Source organism: Dermacentor andersoni, chromosome 7 (assembly GCF_023375885.2).
Source record: "Dermacentor andersoni chromosome 7, qqDerAnde1_hic_scaffold, whole genome shotgun sequence".
Taxonomy (NCBI): domain Eukaryota; kingdom Metazoa; phylum Arthropoda; class Arachnida; order Ixodida; family Ixodidae; genus Dermacentor; species Dermacentor andersoni.
In genome coordinates, this window is record NC_092820.1 from 63,403,149 (window position 1) to 63,428,458 (window position 25,310).

The following is a 25,310-nucleotide window of genomic DNA, read 5'->3' on the forward strand; positions in this document are numbered from 1 at the left end:
GGTAACTTAACAATTATTCAACATTGAGGTACCCAGTGGTGTTTCAATTAAATTTCAGTGGCCAATATTCAAGACCACTCAACAGTTAGCCCAACAATTTTCCAACAAAATTTCCACAATTCCTCAATAAAAAACTCAATATTGACCAATAATAATTCAATGCCTTCTCAATAATTTTTTTTGTACGGGTAGTTTCGGCACATGTAGAAATATATTTTTTTAAATAGCAAGGCGAGTCGGCTGCATTCACTGCATCAGGAAAACTTGCACAGAACAATTTGCTTTTGAATGGTTTTCAGGACCTGCCTCTAATAAGCCGTATCCACATTATCCACTTTCTTAAAGAGCATGTAGGCTGTTTCGTGCGACTTGTTTGACGCATAGGACTGTTCCGCGTGATATGTTACGAATTTAATAATTGGATGGAGGTCACCCGCCATGGGAACTTCGATGTCGACACAATAAGGAGGCGAAAGCATTTCAACTTTTCTAGAACACTCGTTTCTAACACAGCATGCTCTCTTGGCTTACTAAGAATATTCGCGTCTTTTACGAAAAGAGACCCTTCCCCTCCCCACACACCTACACCTCCCCCACACGCACGCACGCACGCACGCACACACACACACACACACACACACACACACACACACACACACACGCACGCACACACGCACGCACACACACACGCACACACGCACGCACGCACGCGCGCGCGCCCTTTTGACATATTAATGAAACCACTGAAGCCAAGTGTGTCGATCAACATTAGTAATTCCCAACTTTATTGAAGTAAGGTTAACAAGATTCTAGCAACCCAAGATCCATGTATGGTAGCTATTTAATAATTACGATAGAGAAGGGTGCAAGTGTGGGATCAATGGTTGTCTGCCCAAAGACAATACGGGGCACGATGTTTATGCAAATATAAAAACGTGCCGAAATATTTTATAAATATAGGCTAATCAGGAGACCGCCCTAAGAACTACTAGAATGATAAAAGGAATAAAATATCAATAAGGAAATATTTCCTAATTTTCATGCTTCTGGGTCTTTCTTTTTGCAGCGGACTTCCTCTCACGATGTTTTTTGAGATCCAGATTGATATCATTCATGTGCAACATAAGCCACGCATAGAAGAACTGCTGCAGCAGGTCTATCTGACACATATTAGAGCAAAATATTTCATTTAGCAGACTGCTGTTTAGCCTATATTTCAGTACAGCGGTCACACAACACAAGTGCGCGACTACGCCAACGTGCTCCAGAAAACATCTGCATGTCCTTCCCCTCCTCTCGCGATAACGGAATGTCTCCTGGCTCCGCAAGAGTTGGCAGAAGTCTAAGCTCACATGATACATCAACTTCACTAGTGCTGCCCCCCCCCGTGATGATGTTTCGGTAGCTCTATAACTTCGTTGGCAAAAGATACCTTGGTGCACGATTCCTCAGTCGGTTCATGACGCCTGCAGTCTATGGTGCGCACATTTCCCGCTTTTGGCCTCGTTGCAGCGGTGTAGAACCTGTGAAGGAAGATGCATCATTAAAACATCTTGATGGGCTAGTTGGCAAATTTTCACCAAAGTTGCACGTTGTGCAGAGGAACAATGCACACAGGACAAGCGCAGCGTCTTCTATATGCTTGCACTCCTAAAGTTTACACCCTTCGGGTCGTATCTTGTCCCACAACAATAATCGTCGTCTGTCTTGCCCGTATTTCATTTCCCTAGCGCTGTGAGCCTGGTACTGCCAAGTCACAAACGGCTTGCGCTTTATCAGCGTGATACAGCCTTTTCGACAGGAAAGTAGCGAGCGCGGTGTTTTCAAGAAAGGAAACGTAAGCAAGGCAGATGACGATTATTGTAGTGGGACGAAAATACACCCCAAAGGGTGCAACTGCTTTAAGAGCGTAAGTGTCATGCTCCACTGTAAAGCGAATTCCACTGGCGACGCATGCGTGCCATATGACTTTCCTTCACTTTTACGGACGCATGACATGAAAACCCCGTTCATTATGAAATCTCTAGTGAACGTTATAAAAAAGAAAGAGAACTGTTTTCGTAAAATAGTACTTTCAATCCATGCAGGTCAATGATTATATTCAGTTGCAGGATTTCAAGTATAAATATGTCTCCAACATTTATTAAGCAAAGTTCAAAGCTTTAGTGCTGCTATATATTTTGTAAAATGTTATGTATTGCTGGTTTCTCAATAGCTTGCTGACAATACTAGGCATCAGTTTTTTAGAGCTAGTTTTCTTCATAGATCAAAGTGTTTGATTCACCTTGTTAAGGATAAGGTAATTGAGCATTTTATTTACTTTGGCACCATTTTATACACCTATAAGAAGAAACCTAATTTCCCGCTAGGAACTAAGCTGCTGGGCAACTGAGAATTTGAATTCTAGCTCCGAAGAGTTCCTGCTATAAGAGGCAAACCAAGCTTAGGGAGAAAAAGGCAGCGCACAGCAAGAACCGGCTTCGACTTTTTACGAGTATGAATTCACTCATTACCAGCGAAAACTGTTAGGATTTTTAGTTTAGCCTATAATCGGAAACATCGCGCACTGCAAGTGAGCAAGCGATAAACAGAAACTGACAAGTACGCGGTTTCTTGGTGCACGCGGAGCAAATTTCGCTACGTAACTTCACATGACACACGGCGCCGTAGCGGACGACGCAGAAAGGACAGCGCTCGCCGTGCTCATGGCACTTGTGCTGTGTCCTGTCAAATGGTTTCCGTACGATAATAATGAATCACCGAAGCACACATTCGCAACCCCAATTAACTTGTTTTTCTTACCTTCATCGATCACGAACCGCTCTTCCACTCCAACAGTCGGCACAGCCGATCACAACAATCTGGTTTTGGCCGGGTCGGCGAGGACCCTTTCTGTGAAAGGGTCCGAGCAGAGGCGGTAGCCGTGCTCCCACGTCAGCCCCGCCGGGGCGCCCCATTTAGCGTACTTCCACCATATGTCACATCTGAAAAAATGGGCAAAATACCCCGTGTTGATGATTAAATAACACCTAAATGTGAAACCAAACTTGAGAGTAGGAATAAACGACGAAAAATATGTCCTTCTAAGCACGCTTGATTCGAAGCAGCATGCCTTGATTTTGTGACCCCCGTCACACAATGCCCCCATAGGGCCTGTAAGGTATATTGAATAAATAAACAAAAAATGTATAGCGAACATATGTCGTCACATAGGTAGCTCAAACTTCTTGTAATTCAAAACGCCAACTGTGACTGCTACATAAGTGACCCTTCTTCTTTTTTTTTTTTTTTTTTACTCCTGCCGTGTTCATGACCATTCAAAGGTGGTAATGTCAGAACAAAAAACTGTTCACCGGAATTCTCTCCAGCGTAACCAGTTTGTGCCGCAAGCGTTCAAATACCATCGGCAAATATAAATTTCAAGTTTTTTACGCATGGAGAAAATAAAGAGCAACCGCTAACATATACTGAATCGAAATTTTTGTCTGTGCGTCAGCTAGCATCAACCGGACAATCTGCAACTGTCAACAAGTAGCTTCAGTTTTTTACAGCATCACAGAAAAATGCACCGCGCAAAACAAAACAAAACAAAAAAAAATATATTCTCTAAAAAGCAACAGCGGAAGCTTCTTTCGTCCTATAGCTGCATTGATCAGCATAGCGCTTGTTTCTTCATAACGACGGCAGAAAAAGTGTGCTTACCTCTCGTACGCTGGGAAACGAAAGAATTTCGCCCTGCTGTTCCTCCCCGAGTTGTTACACCACACAGCCTCGCAGAACCGCTTGTGCCCTTTCCTCAGTTTTTCTTACATTGCCCGAACGTTCGCAGGCACAAAAAGCAAGGTTTCATCTGCGGAGCATGCGAGAACACGTCCGCGTGCACAGAAATCTGCAGAAGCAGACGAAGATAATGGCAGCCGAAGCGATAAGAGCGAGAAAAGTAGAAGAGCGAAAGCGCCGCCCAATGTCACAACGAAACAAGCTACAAAATAAATATACAAGATGTCGCAAAAGAAAACAGCCAAAAGCAAACTTTTTTTCTACGCATAATTGTATCACTTCACTTTATTGTTATGTAGGTTGAAAATATAGAGCCACATATGCAAAAGTTATTGACTTTTGCTTTGGCTACCAGCGTCATGGCAACGTTTTATTGCCAATACCGAAACCATAGCCTCACTATTGACCCATTGCGCTAAGCGCGTTTGGCTGCAAACGCGACGAAGGTGATGGCGAATTCGGTTAATCGCACCATCGAGATACGGCGCGTGATACTCCATAGGCTGTGCTCATCACGCCAACTCTCTGAGACGGCGTCACTGAAACGCTAAACCATTATGGCGCTTTCAACGCTTCGCCTACTAGCGACAGTGATATTTTTGCTATAGAAGCGCATACAGGAACATTATAGCTATAGAACTGGCGCAGGCTAGCGAGGAAGAGGGTGTGTTATGATGAACCCGCTGGACCAGGCGGCTGACACGATTCCTATTTCGCGGAATCCCTACCAGCAAGGGAAACCACGACCTCCAGTCCGTCACAACGTCACCAAGCATTTGACCTAGCATGGCAAATGCTTCCGGAAACAGCGATTCAGGATACTTTTTTGGACATTGTGAAATTCCACCACATTGTCAAATGCTGTAACGGCGGCATTTTTTAGCCAATCAGATCAGTTTTAGCAGGCCTCTGGGCCAATTAGAGCTGACAAAGTCGCAAATGCGACAATATGGCGGAATTTGTTCAAAATAGCACCTCCGGTCTCTCTCGATCTGTTCTCAGAAAAAGGGACGCTCCACCTCCGCGTCTTAACTTAGCTTTCACCGTTCGTTTTATTGTCTTCAGACACTCTTCAAAGCAAAAAAAAAATTAAGAAAAAGAAAAAGGGAGAGAAGAATGACGGGAACTGCGCAGCTGATGAACTCGCCCGGCTGCAGAGAGAGAGAGAGAGAGAAACCCCGCTTTTCTACCGAAGCTGGATTTGGACAGGCTTTCCAGCGGGAGGGGATGGTCCACCAGCGGGGACGCCGCGAAGGCGCGCGGCTTGATCAAGTGAAGAGGATGTCCTCGTCCCCGGAGTCGTCTTGGAGGATGTTGCGGGGCTGATGCTCCTGTTTCACCGGCCGACCTTTGGGCTGCAACTTGGCCAGCTCCTCCTCGCGGCGCGCCCTCAGAACCTTCTTCTTCTCCTGGACCTTCTTCAGCCTGCTCAACGCGCACGTCGCGGCCATTATGTCAGCGAGCATCGGAGAAGCGCGTGCACTCTACGTTACAAAAAAAAATAACCTTGTACTAATATGGCGTACTAACGAGATTTTGTTCACCGAAGCATAGGTGCTCGTCAATGGCCGTCCAGAGCGATGTCACGCAGCCTCACCCCCAACAGAACAAAGCTAAAGATTACCTTAGCTTCAAAAATCCTCATGTATCCTTTTTGAGACACTCTACGTGTTTGAGGCCTCAAAATTCTGATTTAGGCAGTGGAAACTCGAAGGCCCATTGAGGGTTCTTGATATGCTGGAGCATGTGTCCGAAAGTGGATAGTAGAGCAAACGTATCACTAAGTAATTATTTTCTATATCAATACTTAACTCAAATAAGATTTCACTGTTTTCAATTACGACAGCCCATGATAAGAATAGCGAGGAACAACTTATTCAAATATTTTGATACGAAACGGTACATGGGCCTTGTGGGCTTAAAGGGACACTAAAGAATGCCAAGAGAAAACACTTGGTAAGCCAGTAAAGGCGCAACAAGAAAGGCTACAGAAATTCTGAGAATTGTCTATATGTATACTAATGCGTGAACATTGTCTCGCTCGGCTACGAATTCGCTTTTGCTTACTTTAGCTTACTTGCTTGTCCTAACTTATGCGCCTCTACCCATCGCATTTCCGGTGGCAAAGAATGCTCAAGCTTTAGTAGACTATTGTCAGATTTTCTCGCCGCCCCCGGCCCCTTCAATGCAATTGTACCAACTGACACGAGCGTGCCCCGACGGAGCGCAGCGGTCGAAAGTCGGCACCTCTACTTGCCGCTGTAGCGCGTGAGGCGTTGCGTGCGGGGAGACTGCATCGCCGTCACGCCATGTCATCCTCGCTGCCGCTCTCGCAAGCCTGTGTTATGCGCGCGTTCCTTGTCCACGCAAGCTCTCGCCTACCTTCCGACTGCACCTCGGATGGCCCAATGAAAACGCGCCAAGCGTCTCAGCGCACTCGCGCGCGAAGAATTCATAACTCAAAGAACGCTCGGCAGCGTTCAACTGGACATTGGGCCAGCTGAAATTCTCACGTTGGCCCACTTAAAATTTCCAAGTTGTCCCACCCCCAACTTTAAGTTGTCCCACCGTCAAATTTCCAGTCGACCCAGCCCCAAATTTGAGTTGGCCCACCCCTACTATAAGCTTCCCCATGCATACTCTACGGAGCCCTATGCACCTCTATGGGTATGCTCTTGTTATTTTTATTTTTTTTGCTTTAAATTGTTACTTATCACTTAAAAGGTACCAATCACCTACATTTAGACTATCATGACGATTAAATGCCTTTGCAAAATACGCGTTTTTGTGCAAATACAAGGCATTACCCTTTTCGCGTGACAAGGTTGCGGGGCTCGCCAAAGAATGCTGAATCATTAAAAATAGACGGGTGAAAGACGTCGCATTGAAGTTACCGCACCAGCTTGCCGTGACGTCATTAATTTCAACGAAGTCTGCTCGGGGCTAGTTAAATTGTTGTTGGTAAAAGTGAACTACATTGTATTTCAAAAGAGTCGACGGCTGAACTCTGCAAGTCTCAGTAACTTTTACTGAGCCACAGTCGCCCAAATGCGATGAAGTTGGTGACGTCAGACTGGCGTACCGTACGGTCCTGTGGTCTGGACGCGAAATTAAAAGACGGGATTTTGAGCTTCACTTTTTCTTTTAATAATGGGCCTATATTGCCGCGAAATCAACGAAAGTAGAGTTATATAAGAATACATTCGCAATCTAAACTGATTTATTATTTCTCTTTGGTGCCCCCTTAAGATGCTGACTACGCAGGGTCTTTCACGCAACTTGAACTAAGGATTTTAAAAACGAGGTTAACCGCAGCTGAATGAAGCCAACGACATATATGGCTTGACGTCATGTGGCGCTCCAAAGGGTGTATTTTATATTCCACCGAATCAGTTAATTAACTAAGATCAATTACGCATTCCTTTTTAAATATTCCCTTTAGGGCCAAGTGCGTTTTTCAAGTTGCAGAGGGAATTCAGAAAGGAACTATTTAATTTTTTGAGTCGATGTACATGCTGCGCGATGATTTTTTTTCCCGCTGTTGGGGTCTCGGTGCTGACGCCCGTTATTGCCAATGGGTCGCAAGCCCCAAGGGTAGCGTTGGCCTGGCGGCCTGGGGCACTGGAAGCATCCGAAGGTCCCGGCAAAGCAAGAGTAGACTGGTAACAGAACAACTTGTTTATTCTAACATAGCAAAAGAGCGGCCGGTCAGGTCGACCGAATTGGAGAGACGGGAGAGCACGTAACTCAACAGTACAAATCGGAGCCTCTCTCCTGGCGTCCGGGGGCAGCTGCTCTTATACTCTCGGCGTCGCGGGCCAGAAGGAAGGTCACGGGATGAGCCCACGCGACGGCGGAGCATGAGCCCACGACGGCGCGCACGGTCGAGCCGAGAGACATGGTGAGCCGAGTGTAGTGACGCATCGCCAACCCGCCGACGGACAGACCTCCTGGCACCTCACTTGGGGAGCTCCGCTCCCCGGCTGCCGCGCTTTGACAAGCGTGGGCACACACACACACACGCACATACGAAGACACGTGGCACTGAAACACGCCTGGACACGCTTGGCGGGGAGGCGTTGCGGCGGCGTCGAACGGGCCAAAATGTCCGCCGCTTTGAACGAAGCCCCGGCGTCCGTTGCATCCGCGCCGGCATTACCGCGCGTTGTAGGCGAAACGTAACAGACCGCCCCGCCGGGGGAAGGAGATCCCGATGGTCAGGGGACTGCATCCGCTGTCCGGAGGGATGTCGCTCGATGATGCTCATAACCGAAGTCGGGCGTCCTTTGGCGTTTCTTGAGCGCAGCGCACAGAGAAGGCCTCGTTCTCACGTTCAGGTTCACACAGGACACTGCAATGTGACTTCGGGAGAGTTGACATTTTTGTTCTCGTTCCCGGCAAGCGTTAGAACTACGCCGAAAGTCAACCGCTCAGTCAGCAAGCACGGCACAACCCTCACTAAGCCCTGCCAGGCTCTTTCCCCTTTTATACTGCTGCCTAGTTCCTTACAGTAGTTTAGCAGCACTCAGAACGCGTCCACAAATCGGAAAATTGCACTAGAAAGCACATCATCACTTTGAAACACTACACAAAAGCAATAAGTTAAAAATCCTGCCTCAGGAAGAAAAACATCAGTAACAAGCAATTTTGAGGCTGATTCCCACGTTAGGGGCTTCGACTTAAGCCATCGGCGTTACCGTTGAGACTCCCCTTTTTGTAACGCACCTCAAAGGAATATTGTTGCAAAGCGAGGCTCCAGCGCAGGAGGCGGCCATTTTTGGGAGAGATGGTCTGCAGCCATTGGAGAGGGCAGTGATCCGTTTCAAGGATAAACCTCGAGCCGGCTAGGTAACATGACAATTTCTGAACGGCCCACACGATACACGCACACTCTTTCTCGGTGGCGCTATACGCCTGCTCACGACTCGTCAGCTTACGACTAGCATACAGGACGGGGTGTTCTACTTCTCCATTTTCCCGTTGGCACAGTACAACGCCCATGCCTCGCTCACTAGCATCACACTGAACAACGAACCCTTTTGAGTAGTCGGGCGATCGTAGCACAGGCTGGCTTGTTAGGGCGCTCTTTAGGGCGCTAAAAGCTCTTTCCTTTGTCTCATCCCAGACGACTGTTTGCGGCTCTGTCTTTCTTAGAGCATCCGTTAGGGGAGACGCGATATCAGAGTACCTGGGGATGTACCTCTGATAGTAGCCGGCGACACCTAAGAACGACCGAATATCGGTCTTCGTGCGCGGTTGCGGGAAGTCTCGCACAGCGGCCACCTTTATTTCAGAGGGGCGGCGACGACCCCGACCAATCACGTGTCCGAGGTAGACAACCTCGGCCTGTGCTAACTGGCACTTGGGAGCCTTGACTGTCAAGCCCGCATCGCGCAGGCGGGTTAGCACTGCCCGCAAGTGGGCCATATGCTCAGGCCAGGATGCGGAGAATATCGCTACGTCGTCTAGATACGGTAAAGCGAATTCTTGCTGTCCCCGCAACACTTTATCCATGAGGCTTGAAAAGCAGTATGGCGCGTTCTTCAAACCAAAACTCAAAACTTTAGGACGGAATGTCCCCATTGGTGAAATGAACGCCGCATACCTACTAGCCTCTTCTGTAAGTGGAACCTGCCAATAACCCCTGACAAGATCTAGGGTGGAAATAAACTGAGCGCTACTCACTCTCTCAAGGCGCTCCTCGATGTTAGGGATCGGATAAATTTGATCCTTAGTGATGGAATTAAGCCTGCGGTAGTCGACGCAAGGACGAGGTTCCTTGCCCGGTACCTCAACTAAAATCAAAGGGGAGGTATAATCACTCTCACCCGCTTCAATAACACCGAGCTGTAGCATTTTCTTTACCTCAGCCTCCATAATATCGCTCTGGCGGGGTGACACCCGGTACGCCTTGGATCGTACTGGCTCTGGGGAGGTAAGTTCTATGTCATGAGTAAGGACAGAAGTCCTACCAGGCCTCTCAGAGAACAGACCTTGAAACTCTTGTAAGAGCTGGTGTAGTTCGGTTTTCTGCTCAGGCGACAGCGATGCTTTACTTATTAAGTCACTAATGACTTGATCGGTGTCTTTCCTGTTCGTCACTGAGCCTAGTCCCGGAAGCTCGACCGGAAGCTCTTCTAACTCTCCCGCATCGGGAATTTCCTCTCCAGTATCTGGTGCCTTTAACGCTACAGGCTCAATTTTATCCCGTTCGGGCGTGCTCTGAATACCAGCTTGCTGCGCCTCTGACCCTTTCTCATCGTTCAACAACGTCGGCCCCGCGACTACCGCCTTTGCAGCGAGCTCCCGAACCTTCGATCTGGTTAAGGCCTGAACGCTAGCCTCACCAAACAAAAGCCCCTTCTCGCGCAGGAGGTGATCGGACCTGTTCGAAAATAGGTACGGGTACTGGGGGGGCAGCATAGATGACACTGCGGCCTCCGTCTCAAGTGCTCCGAAAGGTCCTTCAATAAGCACTTTTGCTACCGGCAGACACACGCTATGAGCTTCCACTGCTTGCTTGATCCATGCGCACTCGCCCGTGAACATATCGGGTTCTACGTAAGAGGGGTGAACTACATCCATTGTAGCTGCGGAATCGCGAAGCACTCGGCACTCTTTCCCGTTCACGAGGAGGTCTCGCATGTAAGGCTCGAGAAGCTTCATGTTCTCGCCAGTGCTGCATAAAGACAAAAACACGACTTTTGTTTTTGTTTCTGGACACTGCGCCGAAAAGTGACCCGGCTTCTGACACGTATAACACACGCGCACTTGCCTCATCTCGAACCGCTTTCTGCGTTCGGCTTCGGCTGCCGCCGTCTCCTCACGTTCGGTCGGACACTGCGCCGAAAAGTGACCCGGCTTCTGACACGTATAACACACGCGCGCTCGCCTCGTCTCGAACCGCTTTCTCATGGGCGTGAACTTCGGCCTCTCAAACTTGGAGCCAAATTCACCCTTTTGACCGTCCTTAGTTCCACGAGCCCGACGCGTCACAAACTCCTCGGCTAACCCAGCGGCTCTAGCCACCGTACTAACGTCTGGCCTATCCAAGACCCAGTACCGCACGTTCTCAGGTAACCGACTATAAAACTGTTCTAGCCCGAAACACTGCAGAACTTTCTCGTGGTCACCAAACGCTTTCTCTTCTTTGAGCCACTCCTGCATGTTTGACATAAGCCTGTACGCAAACTCTGTATATGACTCACTTTTGCCTTTCTCATTTTCCCGAAACTTCCCACGGAACGCCTCCGCTGACAGCCGGTACTTTTTTAGCAGACTCGATTTCACTTTGTCGAAATCCTCTGCCTCCTCTCTCTCCAAGCGAGCGACTACGTCGGCCGCCTCGCCGGGTAGCAAAGTGAGCAAGCGCTGTGGCCACGTTTCCCGAGAGAACCCCTGCTTCTCGCACGTTCGCTCAAAGTTAACCAGGAACAAACCAATGTCCTCTCCAAGCTTAAACGGCCGCATCAGGTCAGTCATTTTGAACAATACTCGTTCTCCTGCACCGTGTGCCTGACTTCCATTACGAGCGCGTTCCATCTCTAACTCGAGACGCTTCATTTCCAAAGCGTGTTGACGGTCGCGCTCTTCTTTTTCTTTCTCTTTTTGTTCTTTAAGTTCACGCTCCTGTCTCTCTTTCTGTTCTTTAAGTTCGCGCTCCTGTTTCTCTTTTTGCTCTTTAAGTTCGCGCTCCTGTCTTTTTGCCGTCTCCCTCTCCTCAATGGTCTCAAGGCATTCCGACAGCTCGTCATCCTCAGCTTCTAACTCAAGAATAGCCCTTAGCAGTTCTGGTTTTCTGAGTTTGTCTGAGACATCCAGACCCAACTCTCTTGCAAGCTCCAGCAATTTCGGTTTGCGCAACGACTTCAAATCCATGGCTGCTCTGAATGCTGCTTTCCCTACTGCCTACTATTGTCTTGCCGCAAACTAACCCGGCAGCAACGACAACCACAATTACCAGCTCTGTTTCTGACACTAACAAAAGCCTGGCAAAACTCAGAAGAAGAAAGTCCCGCACTCACCAAACCTCGCAGCCAAGAATTCCGCGCAGTCGTTCCGCTGCAGGCAACCAGTCATCACACAGGGCTCGTTGCACTGCTCCCGGATGGTCGTTGTGCTGCTCAGCATACAGTCAACCGCATCTCTTCGCTGCTGGCCTCCGTTGTCGCGATCCCACCGCTGGCAACCAGTTGTTGGGGTCTCGGTGCTGACGCCCGTTATTGCCAATGGGTCGCAAGCCCCAAGGGTAGCGTTGGCCTGGCGGCCTGGGGCACTGGAAGCATCCGAAGGTCCCGGCAAAGCAAGAGTAGACTGGTAACAGAACAACTTGTTTATTCTAACATAGCAAAAGAGCGGCCGGTCAGGTCGACCGAATTGGAGAGACGGGAGAGCACGTAACTCAACAGTACAAATCTGAGCCTCTCTCCTGGCGTCCGGGGGCAGCTGCTCTTATACTCTCGGCGTCGCGGGCCAGAAGGAAGGTCACGGGATGAGCCCACGCGACGGCGGAGCATGAGCCCACGACGGCGCGCACGGTCGAGCCGAGAGACATGGTGAGCCGAGTGTAGTGACGCATCGCCAACCCGCCGACGGACAGACCTCCTGGCACCTCACTTGGGGAGCTCCGCTCCCCGGCTGCCGCGCTTTGACAAGCGTGGGCACACACACACACACGCACATACGAAGACACGTGGCACTGAAACACGCCTGGACACGCTTGGCGGGGAGGCGTTGCGGCGGCGTCGAACGGGCCAAAATGTCCGCCGCTTTGAACGAAGCCCCGGCGTCCGTTGCATCCGCGCCGGCATTACCGCGCGTTGTAGGCGAAACGTAACACCGCGTTTAAAGAAAGCCCGCTTTAAGCGAAAGAACCATACGCGCGCACCGTGGCCAAGTGAGCAGCCGCGGCTCTACGCACTGGCGTCACAGTGCGTCAGCACCTTTGAAGGAGGCGCACGGAAAGGTAGCGCCGTCGTTCCTGATAAGCCATAGGCTAGACGCACGGTTGAGAGCGCTGCCATACGATAGCGCATGAGCGCGGTCACGTGGTTTTATTTCATATTTCGCGGGCTTTCTTTAAACGCGAAATGAAATCACCACGCAGCATGTACGATGCCGCAAAAAAAAAAGTGCATCCGTCAGTTTTGAACCTCCTCTATAGCTTAACGTAACGCACTAGGCCCTAAAGTGATCTTTAAAAAATTTTCATATATCCCAATTAATTAGGCGGAATATAAAAAAATTGTTTGAGGAGCGCCATATGACGCCAGACCATGTGCCGTTTGTTTCACCCAGCTACGGTTGCCAACTTTTTTATATCGTTGGTTCAAGTTACGTGGAATACCAATATACAACAAGCCAACAGGCAATCACGAAAAGGAATACCGTATGGAAAATTAGATTGATCCTGAATGGGAGTACCTGCGATAATACTTTTATGTCGTACCTCATTTTTCTTTTGCATTTTAGGCTTATTGCAGGTTTGACTCTATAAATAAATTGATTCTACGTTTCAATATAAACAAGAGTTATTTCCTGAACGCTTCCTATATAGCTTCAAAGTGTGATGGTTTCGTATATGGTTGTTGCTATAGAAATCTAGCTCTCCAATTCCGTTTATTCCTCTCACTCGTAATATGCCGATTCATCGCGCCTTCGCACCCGCAGCGGATGTATCTCATTGGTAACACGAAGTAGTGGCGATGACCGATTACAAATCGGCAATGGCTTCATTAACCTACAGCGGAGAATTGCCGAGATTGCCCACGCTTGGTAAACGTCCCCTGGTGGCTTGTGCTTAAGCGTCACAGCAAAGACGTGCAATTTCACGAGGAACATATTAAGAAAACAACAAAGCGGCTATGTAGTCGCTGCGACGATTCCCTAGTGGGCACGGGAAAGCTGAGGTACCACGTAAATAGCCTCCAGACTTCTCAAAACAAAGATGGGCGATATATCCAATTCGAATTTATGTTATACCGCAACTAACCAAACTGGAGGGACAGAAAAGATATCGCGCTAGAAGGCTGCGCGGAAAGATATCGTCTGCAGCTTGACGAAGGCCCATTATATTTCGTTGTATGCTATGTAAACGGCAAATTATTTATTTATTTTTTAATTGAGGGTCGGTGGTCGATGCATACGGGATGGGTGACAAATCAGCGCCTTGCGGTGGTCACGTGGGAGCATACCATCGCGGCACTCTGACACTCACTCCTGTTCGCTCGATCGTCTGTCATGCGGCTACATCGCGCCGCGTTACGAGTATACCAGCGCAGCATTGCAGATGACCGAGCGAGCTACCGGAATGAACGTCACAATACTCTGCTTTCACGCGAAACACCGCGAGACCTCTACTTTACATGTTTATCTATTTATTCGGTTACTATCGGGACCAGTGAGGCGTTACAGATAGGAATGGTAAATATTTATACAAATCAATGAAAAAAAGGAGAGTTTTAACATAGGTGACGAAGAAACGCAGATTTGAAAGCTTCGGGTTCAGGAATGGAGACGACGCAGGCGGGATGGTGGTTCCAGTGTGAGCTGGTCTTGGGGAGGAAAGAATAAAAATACTGCTTAGTCCTGAAACTTAGAATGCCTACTTTGAATCGATGATCAATGCGGGATGATACGTAATTTGGAGCAGTGAAGAGACTTTGAGTGATTCGCTTGCGCGATATATTTTGTGGAAAATGGAGAGCCGAAAAAGATGACGCCACATGCAAAAATCTGGACGGTCTAGGGTTGTTTTCATAAGTGTGACACCAGATGCACGCGACTAGTTAGTCAAAGTAAAACGAGCTGAACGATTCTGACCAGATTCTAAAGTATTAATCAATGACTTTATACTGGGGTCCCATACGGAAGACGCATATTCCATCTTAGTTCGAACGACCGTTCTATGGAAAAGTAATTTTAAAGCAATCGGAGCAAGCGAAATATTACGGCGAAGGAAACCAAGCATGCGATTAGCATTGTTGCATGAAAGGTCACTGCTGATGTGTACGCCAAGATATTTATACACAGAGACAAATGATAGAGGAGAGCCATTAAGAACATATGGATGCGGGTTAGCTTTGGAAGGAACTCGTGTTACTTTCACTGCCTTGCATTTGGATACATTAAGTTTCGTGAGCCAAGAGTCGCACCATGCAGAAATGATATTAATGGCATTCTAAAGAACGTTAGTATCAGATGGATTAGAAATTTCCCTAAATAAATTTTTTATTAAGGATGACAGTCGTCAGCGAACAGCCTGATAGATGATGTTACGAGATCAGGAAGTTCATTAATATAGATTAGGAAGAGGAGAGGTCCTAGCACAGATCGCTGAGGAACAGCCGATCTTACTGGTGAAAGATTAGAGTTATGGTCATTCGCTGTGACGTACTGAGTCCGACCACGCAAAAACATTCAATCCATTTTAATACGGCATCATTTATGTTTAGTTCACTAAGTTTAAAAAGCAGAAGAGGATGAGACACGGTATCAAATGCTTTAGCGAAATCAATGAATATACAATCAACGACGGGGGAACGATCCAAAGCTGCAAAAAGGTCATTAGTAAAAGCGATTAATTTTGCTTCACAAGAATTATTTCTTCGATAACCAGGCTGATTACCTGTAAAAAAGGAATCAAATTCAAGGGGACTGACGAGGGTAGAATAGATAACATGTTCAAGTAACTTGCATGGAACCGACGTTAATGATATCGGCCTGTAACTTAAAGGACTGTGACCATCAATAGGCTTCTGCACTGGAACCACCTTGCCCACCTTTCAGTCATCGGGGAGCGTGCCAGGCTGCAAAAATTTATATTGAGATAAGCTTTTTATGCATATATAAGAATATCAGCATATCTTGCAAGATACACATAGCGCTTATTCTACTGTAACCACCTTCTGCCTCATGACGCATACAGTGACGAGCGTTTTTCTTTTAAGATCGATGAAAAAACATGCGTTTACCACTACTGTTATTCTTGCTTAAATACTGCAGCAAGGGCACATATTAAAGCCCAAATCGTTCAATTTAACACTTGGTACTGTTATTTGCCTTGTTTGTCAAGTGAAACTGCGAATTTATCTTCATCTGCGTCCGTCGCAGAGTAATTAATTGTTAGAGTAATTAATTAGACATGGCAGACATGCCACTTCCTGCGTCTGAAGTAAGGCAAAGCAAGGAGTTCAAGCTCGTCTTCGATTAATCGTTTCGGGATGCATCCGAGAGACGCACACGAAGGCGAATTCGCAGCTTCTTGAAAAATATTAGGCAAGTAACAGTGCAAGGTGTTATATTTCTGACTGCTCGAAAGAAATGCCAAACACCATCGACATGTGATGGTACATGAGTAGGTTTCCATGTGTTGTCATTTTAAGTGCTGTTTATGATAGTTTTTTTATTTGACACTTTGCTGATGTCCGGCATTTCTACTAATAAACTGCAGTAAGCTATGTGACCGGGCTGGTCGGTGTTCCACCATGTTAAACAGCGCGAAACGAGTCAAAGGACTGTCAAAGAATATTAGGTTAGGTTGTCCTACGTCTCGTTTCGCACTAACAAGATCTCTACGAAGCAGTTTAGTTACATATATTGCGCAAAAAACTGCGCACAGTCACAAGACAGTGCACTGCATCTTAAGCTGCTCCAATTTTCAGGCAGGAGATATTATATCCTACGGAATTTGCGCATAATGTTCCTTGCTGTTGTGATAGCGCAAAATTTTTTACTGTGCTATATTTTATTATCAACTTATGGATAAGATCATAGCATGTCCAATGGGCTACTTATTTCTACCTTGCATTCAAATCAGACTCTAATAATGCCTTTATACAATGTGTTCGCCTCGATACTACTTTCATGAACACTTATTGTGAAACTTATTGTGAAACTTTTGGGCATACTGCATTCCTTTCAGCGTGAAAGAGACGATAATGAAAACACACTCACACCAACTCTCACGTCTACCTATGTCCCATGAACAAAGGACATACCTTCTGTTCAAGCGCTTTAGTCCTTACGTGTGCTTAGTCATGCCAGAACCACCATGTTGAAAATTTTCTAGCTGTGTACCAGGTTTTTTTACCTTTCTTCAGCCAATCATACAGGCGTTGTCTGTTTCTGTATTTTTATTGTGCTATGTCCAAGTATTCGCTTTCTCTGTGCTTTAAAGGGACTGACAACCAATTTTTAAGATATCCGTCTTTTTAGTGCAACGGTGAGCTTACTGGTCGGATTGTGCAATCGTATAGCAGTAACGCGGAAAACGTCATGGAATATATAAGAGCGCACCTCTTAGACGCCCGTTCCTGTGGCGAGCGTCGGCGTAACCGAGCCGACGAACACAGCGAAGGATGAAAGAGAGGACACGGAGCGCAGCGGCAGATGAAAGACACGAGAGGAAAAGTGGAGGAGGAGGGTATGGCGATAGCGTGAGAAGAAAAGCATAGTGCGGCGGCAATGGCTACGAGATGGCGCCAGCGTAGCGAGTGTCATCTGGGAGGTCTGTCTGCAGCGGCTGCTTTCAATCGCGCCCACGCGTCTCCCACGCGCTGCCTCTCGCGATTTCCCGATTATCGAGGCAGTCATGTTACACTTCGCTCCGTGCGCAACGTGCCGCCCGACAGATTGTCCGCGCCAATTAGTATATCGTGAAATGAAAACACTTATAGAGCTGCGCCCAAATTTCGCATTGGGAGTAGCGTTATCTTCGGTGAATATTTTTATTGAAACTTCCCGATCTGCACTGAGGACGCAGTCGTGCTAGAGCAACATGCTGGAAACAGTGATAGGTGAGCGCGATAGCGATTATACACGCCACCATTGGTAGAAAGCAGTGAAAAATCCTTTAGCCGTAAGAAAGTAATATTTTGTTCATCAAGCCGATGTTCTTGCCATTCATGTTTTATACAGCATTGAAGTATGTTTACAATAAAATATAGGTGGTGTCCAAATCTACGCCCCTGCGACGGCTCCAACCAGGTAACACAAACCTGTCTCGAAGGCCATACTTTTTCTGGCTGCATGCACCAGGCTTTCCTTTTAGCCAAGTCATGCTAAGTGTTGAGAAATTCTAGTAGTGCTATTCATGCAGTGTTGGCGCTCATTCACGGCACATTTCGTCGATATAATATTGTATCTCACAGACACCACAGAACTCGGGGTACTCACTGTTCTAATGACCGTAAAGTGTTCATTAACTACGACAGAGGCCGCCAACATGGCTGTCTCTGCTGCGTCTCCTCCGCCTAGCACCCAGCCGCTGTCGATGGCGCGCTCTCTGGGAGTCCATCTGGTGTTCAGTGGTGGCAAGTTTCTGACACAACACCCCTTCCGTTTCATGTTCGACCTACGGTGAATACCGTTGTAGGGGTTGGCGCGCCTGGGTCGACCGCCGAAGCAACTGTGTCTGAGGAACGGCTGGAGCGCCAGCAGGACTGGCACTTGACTGGCCACTTAGTTTCGCCGGCCAGGGTGGCACACTTGTTTGCGCGTCAAGTCCCAGAGCGGCGGAACGCACTGGGGTCGTCGTTTCTTTTTCGCCCAACAAGGGCTATGCGGGCGCTTGTGTCTGCTGCTCGCCGCCGCCGTCCCCTCCTGATGTGGGCTACTCCTCTTGTGCCTCCCAGGTGGCACCGCAGGTGGTCTGCATGTCGGTTCCACACTGCCCTATCTGCCAGCTGCACCTCAGTTCATCATGAACTGGCGGTTGCTCCGACGACTGCAAGCACCCCTCTGGGTCCTGAACTTAAGTCCCTTGCCTAGACAGTGTCGTCTGACTGGGGAAATGTTTCTCTGCTGGCTGCAGAGTCGCTGCGCACCTTTTGCTGTAGTTCTCGAAATTGTACCTTACTGCGGAAGTCTGGCTTCAGAAACCTGAACACTGTGTTCAGGCGTCTACCCATCAATACTTCGGCCAGGGAACGACCGGTGAGGGCAAGAGGCGTGCTTCTATGAGTTAACAAGCTTCTATCAACTCGACATTAAAAATCCCCAGGCTGCGTCTTCTTGAACTTGTCCTTTACAGCTTGTACAACCCTCTCGGCAGCCCCACTGGATGCAGGGTGGTCCGGTGGAATTAAGGTAGGACACACTCCATTACGAGCCAAAAACGACTTGCCCATTGTCGCTCACTATGACGTGGATAGCAAAGATGGTGCGGAGGCGTGCAATTGTCGCCTCTGCTGACGGTGACGCCTCCCGGACTACTTCCACTCATTCACAGTACGCATCCACGAGTACTAAAAAGTACATACTTTGAAACAGCTCACGGAAATCAATGCGTAGACGACACCACGCCCTCTCTGAGAATGGCCATGGCAGCTGCTATATTGCCCTGGGAGCTTTCCGATGCACTTGGCAGACCATGCACCTGTCCATCTTCAAAGCAATGTTCTCATCAATTCCTGGCCACCACACATGACTACGGGCCACCAACATCATTTTTTCAACTCCAGGTTGGCTCTCGTGCAAAAGCTCCAACACTGTCGCCCTTAGTGATAGCGGCACAACCACCCGGCTCCTTTGTAGCACACAGCCCTCCCTCACCGAGAATGCCTCCATTCGGTTTGCAAAAGGCTGCCACTCTGCTCTGGTAGCAAGTGTTGTCCAGGCTACAACACCGGACGCAAGGGAGCTAACAGTGGGTCCTGATCAGTTGCCGACCCTACCACAGCTGCTGAGAGCAGCTGGGTATACACCTTCCAACATGAACACGTCCTGGATCCCGGAATCCCTCGGCGATGCCCTAGCAAGCGGTAAACGACTCAAAGAGTGTATTTCTCAAGCTTGCCCCTAGTCTGTAGCATAATCTGTAGTTGTAGCCGCTCAGCATCAGTGCCCACCTCAGCACCCTTCGTGAACTTTGAAGGGGTATTTGGCGCTCATGGCCAAACAGTCCCAGCAAAGGTTTGTGGTCGGTGAAAATTTCAAACGGCCTTCCCCACACGAACTGGTGGAACATTAGCACATCGAACACAATTGCCAGCCCCTCCTTCTCCAATTGGCTGTAGTCCTTTTCAGCTGCTGTGAGTCGCTTTGATGCAACCGCCACAGCTTATCCTCTTAACTGCAGCCGATGTGTCAGCACAACTGCAATGCCATAAAGCAATGCACCACAACAACACTGTAGTAGAGGTAACTTGCGGTCATAATAGACTAACATATCTGCGGATGTCAGTAACTGTTTGCTTCGCGCAAATGCTGCTTCCTCTTTGTCCCCTCAGTGCCATGACGTGTCTTTCTTGAGCGAACCGTACAGTAGGTACAGCACCGTTGACAAGTTCGGCAGAAATCTTCGGTAAAAATTGAGCCCACCGATGTGGCTCTGCAACTCCCGTGTGTTGGATGGGGCAGGTGCTCGCACGATGGCCTCGACCTTCTCAGGTGCTGGATGCAGACCATGCTTATCGATGACATAACCCAGGTACTCCACGCTTGTTGCCGCGACCACGAATTTTGTAAGTTTCAACGTTTACCCTGCGCCACTCAGTCACCGCAGCCCTTCCTCCAGATTGTCACGGTGGTCCGCTTCAGACACCCCAGACGCAAGTATATCATCGAAATACACGAGTCTGGCGGCAACCGCGAAGCAAACTTTCCATTTCGCGCTGGAAAATTGCAGGTGCCGATGTCACTGCGAATGGCAGTCGGTTGTACTGAAATAGGCCCCCCTCCCCCACTGCTGTGTGTTGATAGTCAACAATTTCTTAGAAGTCTCATCCAACTCCACTTGCTGGTACGCATCCCAAAGGTCCTACTTCGAGAACGTCATGCCTCCTGCCAGCTGTGCCCAAATTTCTTCGACTCGTGGCATCGGATACGTCTAGATATCCTCGATACGTCTCGAGTCAAGGTTTACCATGACTTTGAACTCGCCGCACAATCGGATTTTCCCGTCCTTCTTCAAAACCGGAAGCAGCGGTGCCGCCCATTCTCCGGTCCGCACTGGCCTGAGGATACCTTCTCGCCGCAACCACTGAAGTTCCTGCACCACCATGTCCTGGGGAAGTATTCTGTAAGAGCCCACCTAGTGGACACGTCCATGTCGTCTGCCGCTGAAGTGCTGATTGGCTGTGGCGCCTGCTTGCTGAGGATGCGCAGCCCAGCCCAGCCAATCAGAACTTCAACAGCAGACAAAATGGACATGTCCACTAGGTGGACTCTTACAGAATACCTCCCTTGCAGAGCAAACGGCATTGGTTTCGACCTGAAGAAGCGTGGTTTCCCGTCCTCTGGAACTATTGGCCTTCGCTCCAGTAAAGTTATCGAGACTTTCTGAAAACACATCAGGAGATCGGCTTAACTGCAGGTTTTTCCCGTCATCGACCGAGTGCACGCATGTTCAGCAGATTGTCGAGTGGCATATCAAAAGCTTTCGCCCAGTTCCTCTCCAGCAGGGCCTGCGAGCCGCCCTTGACGACGAACAACGGTAGTCGTGCGTGCTTTCTTCCGAACTTGGCAAGCACTATCGCCTTCCCCACAACCACTGATTGATGGCCGAACTAGCCTCTCAGCTTGAGATTGGAATTTTTCAGTGCCATCCCTGGAAACACCCTCGTGAGCTCCACCTCACCAATCACCAAGTGGACGGCCCCCATATCAACTTCCATGCGTAGCGATCGACTGACTTTCCACGAGTACTATGGCGTAAATATTTGGCTCCAGGACATTCACGGCGTCAGACTGTGGACCAGCGGTGTTCGCTGACCCGCCGTCTTGTGACCACAAACTGCCAACGTCTGTCTCTCCGATTTTTTTCTTCGGATGATGCGTCCACGAGGTCCACGGCCATCACCGCACGCTTAGGTTGGGATATGACCAGTCCTGCTCCTTGCCGTCCATGTTTATGTTCCGTGCGCTGCAGGCTTGTTCCAGTTTTCAGTTCACCTTCGCATTTCTTTGCTGCATGACCTCTTTCCTGACAACAAAAACACAGCAGATTCCTGAACCTGCACGACCGCTCGTGGTGTCGTCCGCCGCAGCGATAACATTCACTGACAACCTCGCCAGTTCTTGACACTATCTAATCTGCCAGGTGGGTCATCATTTTGGCACCAGTAACGACGGCTTCCGTGCTGCTAATGATCTCGACAGCGCGGCCTGGTGTTAGCTCAGACTCTTCTAGCAGGCGCCGTCTCATTGCATCATCCCGAATAACACGTACGATTCGGTCCCTCAGGTTGTTTTCCAGTTCTCCGCGAAACTTACAAGGGTTGGCCAACTTACGCAGCTCCGCAACGAAGTCCTTGACCGCTTCGCTATCCCTCTGTGTCCGGCAATGAAACTAATACCACTGTACTATCACTAACGGCTTCGGTGCGTAACGATTGGTAAGCACGCTGCAGACGTTCCATGAGCGGAACATCACTTGGCCGTCGAGGTACCAGCAAATGTCGCAGCAGCGAGTGCGTCGGCCTTCCGCAGGAACTCAAAAAATTGGATGAGGTTTAACGCTTTTAAACTTCGTTATCGCGAGCGAAAGGTCTGTTCTACCTTGGTTTTGCAGAGACTATGCACAAAGTGTATCATTAAAGTTAGGCCACAGTCTTTCACACACGTTACACACGCTGCCGAATGGGTTGTCCATGAAGTCGCGGTCAAAACTGGTCTCGCCATCGAGCTTACCGCCAGCCAAAGGGTGTGGTTCGTCAAACATTCGTTGTGGGTGCCGTTGCTTGTACCACGGCTTCGGCTTCTTCTGAACGACGCTGCGGCGGTTGCAGTAGCTTCGATCTTGGCACGCTTCCGCACTTGGTAAACCTCTCTATAACGAGCTAATCTGGCCCCCCTTTGCTCTGGTGTTTCAGCAGGCAACTTTACCTTTGGTTGAGAGTTCGCAGATTGCCGTCTAGCTATAGTTACTGGATTATTTGATTCAGCTTGTCGCTTGCGTTGAAGCGAACGCACAGACGGCCCAGCCGGCGCGCCACCCATGGCGAGACTGAGCGACCTAGCGCCGGCGAAGCAAAACCCTAGCCTAGTCACGTGGTACCGCGGCGGCGAGGCTCCAAGCGAGCACATCTGCGACGCCTCTTCACAGCGGATCCCATGGCGTGACGACACACCTGCCCCACTTAAGCTCCGGCGGTTCAAGGTGATTGCGATGCGATGAATGACCGTGCGAGACATGCTGTAGTAGGGCTTCTGCTCTAAAACATCGCACGCTGCTTGTCAACCGAGATGCTGTAGGCGATAAAGTGTTGTTCCAACACTTCCACGTACTCCTCCACATGTTATCCTCCGGTAAATGGCTCCAACTTTGCTATCACGATTGGTCGCTTCACACAGCCACGCTACAAACTTGGTTATTCCTCGTCGATCTCCACTTGTTATAATGGCAGTACAACGTTTATTAACCACAGGAAGCCAACATCGTTGCGTCCCTGTGCGTCTCCTCTGCCAAGCGCCATGGAGGAAGGGGAAAATTGGCTGCGGCTTACCTGAGCTAACCCTGGATATGCAAAGCAAAAGCTTGGTATAGCCTGGTTAAGTCTTGGTTCAACTTGGTTAACCTTTGATTTAGCTGCAATTATATTACTTAGGTATGCAATCATCGTTAAGCCAGGTATGACGGCTGTGCCTAGGTCGGTGGTTAGACATGACTGTGATTAGGCTTGGGTTGACACGCTGCAGGTTGACACGCTGACACGGTGCAGACTCCTGTTGTGCCACAGGGAAAGCGCAAGGGCCAGATATGCAAAGAGAAGCCACAAACATGCACAGCGTCGAAGCACAAACGGGCAAAGCGCGAACGCGTTCGCTACACCGATCGCGACAGTGCGACGCCTGTTGCATTCCGGATCCTCTCCAGGGAAGCAGCTGGCTAGGCGATATCCGCGGGCTGGTCAGACGCCAGTTGGCGACGACAGCGCAAAGCCTGCCGCTCCTGCGCAACGCTCAGAGAAGACGGCCCGGCCTCGCTCTCTACCTAGCCATTTAAGAGCATTAATAAAATCCGCTGCATTATCAACATTTACCAAATGCTCCACGTCATCATCATCATCAGCCTGTTTTATGTCCACTGCAGGACGAAGGCCTCTCAATGCGACCTCCAATCATTCCTCTCCTGCGCCAACAGATTCCAACTAGAGCCCGCGAATTCCCTAATTTCATCGCTCCACCTTGTCTTCAGCCGTCCTCAACTGCGCTTCCCTTCTCTAGGTACCCATTCTGGAACCCTAATATTCCAACGGTTAACTAACCGGCACTCATTATATGGCCTGCCAAGCTCCATTTTTTTCTCTCGATATCAATTAGATTGTCGGCTATACCTGTTTGCTCTCTGATCCAAACCGCTCTCTTTCTGTCTCTTAGTTATGCCTAGCAATCTTCATTCCATAGCCCTTTGTGCAGTCCCTAACTTGTTCTGAAGCTTCTTTACCAGTCTCCAAGTCTCTGCACCATATGTCAGCACTGGTAAAATGCACTGATTGTACACCTTTCTTTTTAACGATAATGGTAAGCTTCCAGTCAGGAGCTGACAATGTCTGCCGTATGCGATCCAACCCATTTTTATTCTTCTGTGAATTTCCTTCTCGTGGTCAGGGTTTCCTGTGATTAATTGACCTAGGTAAACGTACTCGTTCACAGACTCTAGAGGCTGACTGGCGATCTTTAACTCTTTTTCCCTTGCCTGGCTATTCATCATTATCTTTGTCTTCTGCATATTAATCTTCAACCCCACTTTCACTCTCTTTCTGTTAAGGTCCTCAACCATTTGTTGTAATTCCTCTGCATTGTTGTTGAATAGAACAACGTCATCGGCAAACCGAAAGTTGCTGAGGTATTCGCCGTCGATCCTTACTCCTAAGCCTTGTCAGTTTAACGGCTTGAATACTTATTCCAAGCATGCAGTGAATAGCATTGGGGAGATTGTGTCTCCTTGTCTGACCCCTTTCTTTATAGGTATCTTCCTGCTTTTCTGGTGTAGAATTAAGGTAGCTGTGGAACCTCTCTAGGTATTGTCCAAGGTATTTACGTAAGCAGTCTGTACTCCTTGATTACGTAAAGCCTCTACGACTGCTGGTATCTCCACTGAATCAAATGGTTTTTCGTAATCTATGAAAGCCATATAGAAAGGCTTATTGTACTCTGCGGATTTCTCGATAACCTGATTAATGACATGGATGTGAGCCACTGTCGAGTATCGCTTCCTCAAGTCAGCCTGTTCCCTTGGTTGACTTTAATCCAGTGTTGCCCTTATTCCATTGGAGATCATTTTGGAAAGTATTTTACATAATACTGGGAGTAAGCTAATGGGCCTATGATTTTTCAATTCTTTAATGTCTCCCTTCTTGTGGATAATTTTTGCATTCTTCCATTTTTCAAGGACCCTTGAAGTCGATAGACAGATCGTATAAAGAGCCGCCAGTTTCCCAAGCATTATTTCTCCCCCATATTTGATTAAATTGACTGTTATTCCATCTTCTCCTGCCGCTCTTCCTCATTTAATGTCTTGCAAGGCCCCTCTGACCTCATCATTAGTTACAGGAGTAGTTTCTGTATCCTGTTCATTACTGTTTTTA

General features: G+C 48.5%; 1 protein-coding gene and 1 long non-coding RNA gene across 2 annotated transcripts in view; both read right to left on the reverse strand.

Annotated features, from left to right (window-relative positions):
• Positions 1-756: 756 nt before the first annotated feature.
• On the reverse strand, positions 757-2,920 carry LOC140219415 (uncharacterized). The gene is made up of 2 exons (XR_011895673.1): positions 2,803-2,920; positions 757-1,523 (listed from the first exon to the last, which is right to left on the reverse strand). It is a non-coding gene; the product is annotated as an uncharacterized lncRNA (long non-coding RNA).
• A 1,888-nt stretch (positions 2,921-4,808) lies between these two features.
• The window catches only part of LOC126534385 (V-type proton ATPase subunit D-like), an 81,743-nt gene continuing 61,241 nt past the window's right edge, over positions 4,809-25,310 (reverse strand). The window contains exon 7 of the mRNA XM_050181661.3: positions 4,809-5,205. Coding sequence (XP_050037618.1) covers positions 5,049-5,205 — 157 coding nt within the window. The 3' untranslated portion in view covers positions 4,809-5,048. The remainder of the gene's footprint in view (positions 5,206-25,310) is intronic.